This window comes from Artibeus jamaicensis, unplaced genomic scaffold, assembly GCF_021234435.1.
Source record: "Artibeus jamaicensis isolate MK-2021 breed Jamaican fruit bat unplaced genomic scaffold, CSHL_Jam_final contig_240, whole genome shotgun sequence".
In the NCBI taxonomy this organism is placed as follows: domain Eukaryota; kingdom Metazoa; phylum Chordata; class Mammalia; order Chiroptera; family Phyllostomidae; genus Artibeus; species Artibeus jamaicensis.
The window spans coordinates 6,571,641-6,574,473 of NW_026521506.1; the positions used below are offsets into that span (position 1 = coordinate 6,571,641).

General features: G+C 57.5%; 1 protein-coding gene across 1 annotated transcript; it reads right to left on the minus strand.

Annotated features, from left to right (window-relative positions):
- Positions 1-263: 263 nt before the first annotated feature.
- Positions 264-1,631, minus strand: LOC119045877 (DDB1- and CUL4-associated factor 12-like protein 2). Its single transcript, XM_037140730.2, has one exon. It carries the CDS (start codon positions 1,629-1,631, stop codon positions 264-266), a length of 1,368 nt encoding a protein of 455 aa, XP_036996625.2.
- Positions 1,632-2,833: the final 1,202 nt, after the last annotated feature.

Sequence of the window (2,833 nt, forward strand, 5' to 3'; positions counted from 1 at the left end):
ATCTTGGTATGAGAATTCAAAAAGATGGTGTTGAAGAGGTGTAGAAAAGTATTAAAGCTAAGTTTTTGGATTGCCTGAAGGACAACACTCTCCTCCTCTCCCTCACCCCTCTCTGTTTAATACACACAGCACAACTTAGTTGGACAACTCCACTAGGAGGATAAAAGCCACACTGAGTTATATGCACAAACACAGCGTGAAGAGGAAAAATGAGAGGGGAGTAGAAGGAAAATCTGGGCACTTGGAGAACACAGTGGCCATCTTTAGCTCCAGAGGCCTGCGTAGTTCCCATGCAGGCCTGAAGGGAGAGGCCCCCCAGCCACAAAGAGCTTCATCTCCGGCCAGTTGTAGCAGTGGGTGTAGAGCGCGTTGGGGAAGTCGTCCACACCACCGAAGTAGTTCACCCACAGGTCGTCGTGGTTCAGCCAGCCTCTGCCGCAGGTGAGCTTGAGCTTCCTCCCTGTGGGCGCCAGGAAGGAGTCCTGGCCTGCCGAGGCCCTCTCCTCCAGGAACTTCTGGGCTCGGATGTCATAGAAGAGCAGGGAGCCATGGCCGGTGCCCACGGTGATGAGGTGCTGATAGAAGCTCAGTGAGCGCACGCCAGTGCCGCCCTCTCGGGAGCACAGTGGCCGAATGTTCTGTTGACCATGGCGCAGATCCAGAAAGGAGACGTGGGACTGGGAGCCCGCTGCGTACAGGGACAACTCATCACAGTAGGTCAGGCACACATTCTCTCGGCAGTAGGGCAGCTTGATAGACAGCAGCCTGGACAGGTTGCCCTGGGCTTTCCACAGGTGAAAGTACCCATCAAGGGACACTGCTCCCAGCTCCTGGTTCTTGCTACTGAAGGCCAGGGCCCGCACCTTTCTGTTACTGAGATTGGTGCTGGGCCTGGGGATGGTCTCTGTGTCCATCGGACAGATGTGGGCGTACACTGGGACCCCCGCGTCATTGTGCCAGGCGACGCTGCTGTTGAACATGTCGGGATCCATTCTCCACAGAGCCAACGTGCCGTCGCGGGACCCACTCACAGCCACTGTGTCATTCATCCAGGCGATGGCGAAGATCCAGTCCCTGTGGCCGTTGCGGTCACCCAGGCACACGGGGTCCAGGGTAGGCAGTTGGTAGACAGCCAGGCTGTTGGGGTTCTCGCCCCCCGTGGCCAGCAAAGTCTTGGAGGGATTCAGCTCGATAGCATGGATGCCACAGCTCGGCTGGGTTCGGGCCAGCTCGGGTCCCTCGTCCCGCATGAGCGGGATGCGCGTGATCTGGCCCGACAGCACGTCCGCCACGAAGAGTGTGTTGCACTTGGTGCCACACACCACATGCTTGTTGTTCAGCCACTGCGACGCGAACACCTTGTTGAGGGTGCCCAGGGCCAGCTCTCGCTCTCGCAGCAGCTCCGGCAGCTTCTGCACCGCATAGCCGTGCAGCTCGCCCTCGAAGACCTGGAGCCCCTCGCGGCTCCGCGAGCCCCACTCGCGGCCCTTCAGGTAGTGCACCAGCGAGCTACGGGTCACCAGCCGCTTCTGCCTCTTGGGCTGCAGCGGACCCTCGGATGATGAGCTCGCGGCGGCCCCCTCGATGGCGGGCGCTTTCCGCTTTCTGCTACCTGTTTGCTGCGTGGCCATGGTGGGTGACGAGCGAGTGTTGGACATGACGGCGGCGGCGGCGGCGGAGGCAGCTGTGTGTGGCACCGGTGTTGGCTGTGGCGGCGGCGGGGACGTTGGTGCCTCTTAGCCGGCCAGGAGCGAGGATTCTCAACGGCGAAGAGTAGGGGGCGGTCGAGAGAGCGCAGAGGCTGCGGCGAAAGAGGCGAGGACAGCGGGTGCTGGAAGAGCACGGATCCGAAGGAGCGGAGCGGGGGAAGTGGGTCCAGCCGCAAGGCAGGAGCGCAGTCTGTGTGGGATGAGGCGATGCGGGGTTCAAGTGGGAGGGAGCACAATCAGCGGAGGGCGGGAGCAAAGAATGGGCAGGCACTGTGGGAGGGAGCGCAAGCCAGGCGCAAAGGCTGGCGGGGGTGGGGGGTGCGGAGAGTGGAATTTGCCGGCGGGCAGGGGTGTGTTGTACTAAGAGCCTTTGAGCCATGAACCCAAGGTTGCCTGTGATCCTGTATTGGACCTCTCTCAGGATAGCAACCAACCAGCCTTCTTAAAATCCCCACTTAAATAAAATTTGAAACCCAAAATACAGTAAAGCGGGAGGCTAAAAGGAGCCGGGCAATTGTAACAAGAAATAAATGTGCACTTGGTGCAATCCTGGGAGACACTTGGCTAAGATTAGACATTGAAGATAGTGAAGGATGGGGGGTTAGCAGCTGCAGGGAGATCCTCCAACTTAGAACCTTCAGCAGAACCTCCTTTCTCAACCCTCTGCGAGTATCTTCAGCCAGTTTCAACCAAATACATATTTTCCACCTCAAATTGAAGTCTCTGAACTCCCTTACTGCAGTGCCTTGATGGGTGCTTGTAAATGCAGATCCCCAGACTCCACTCTCTGGCCTGGGTGGTGTCTAGGACCCCTTTGACCAGGCACAGTCTTGAGACCCTGTCAGGCTATGTTGAAGGGGAATAGTTCCTTGGAGGTGCTGGCTTCCTTGTAACTCAAAGCTCTAAAGAGGTGGAGAGAAAGAGTTTGAGGGTCATCTTCCTTGCTGCTCCTAGGTTCTGTCTCTGCTCTAGGTCTTAGAGGCTCTGATACCTTGGCATATTTCCCTCAGAACTTGGGCTGAGGTCCTGAGACTGGGCAAGATTTTCACAAGCAGAGATGAAGATAAAGAACTTTCCAGAAAAAAGGCAACCACAGGCACATGATCATGAGGATGTGAGGGCAT

Bases quoted from the DNA above. Each gene is read 5' to 3' on its own strand.
- LOC119045877 (XM_037140730.2), bottom strand. From the start codon at position 1,631: ATGGCCACGCAGCAAACAGGTAGCAGAAAGCGGAAAGCGCCCGCCATC.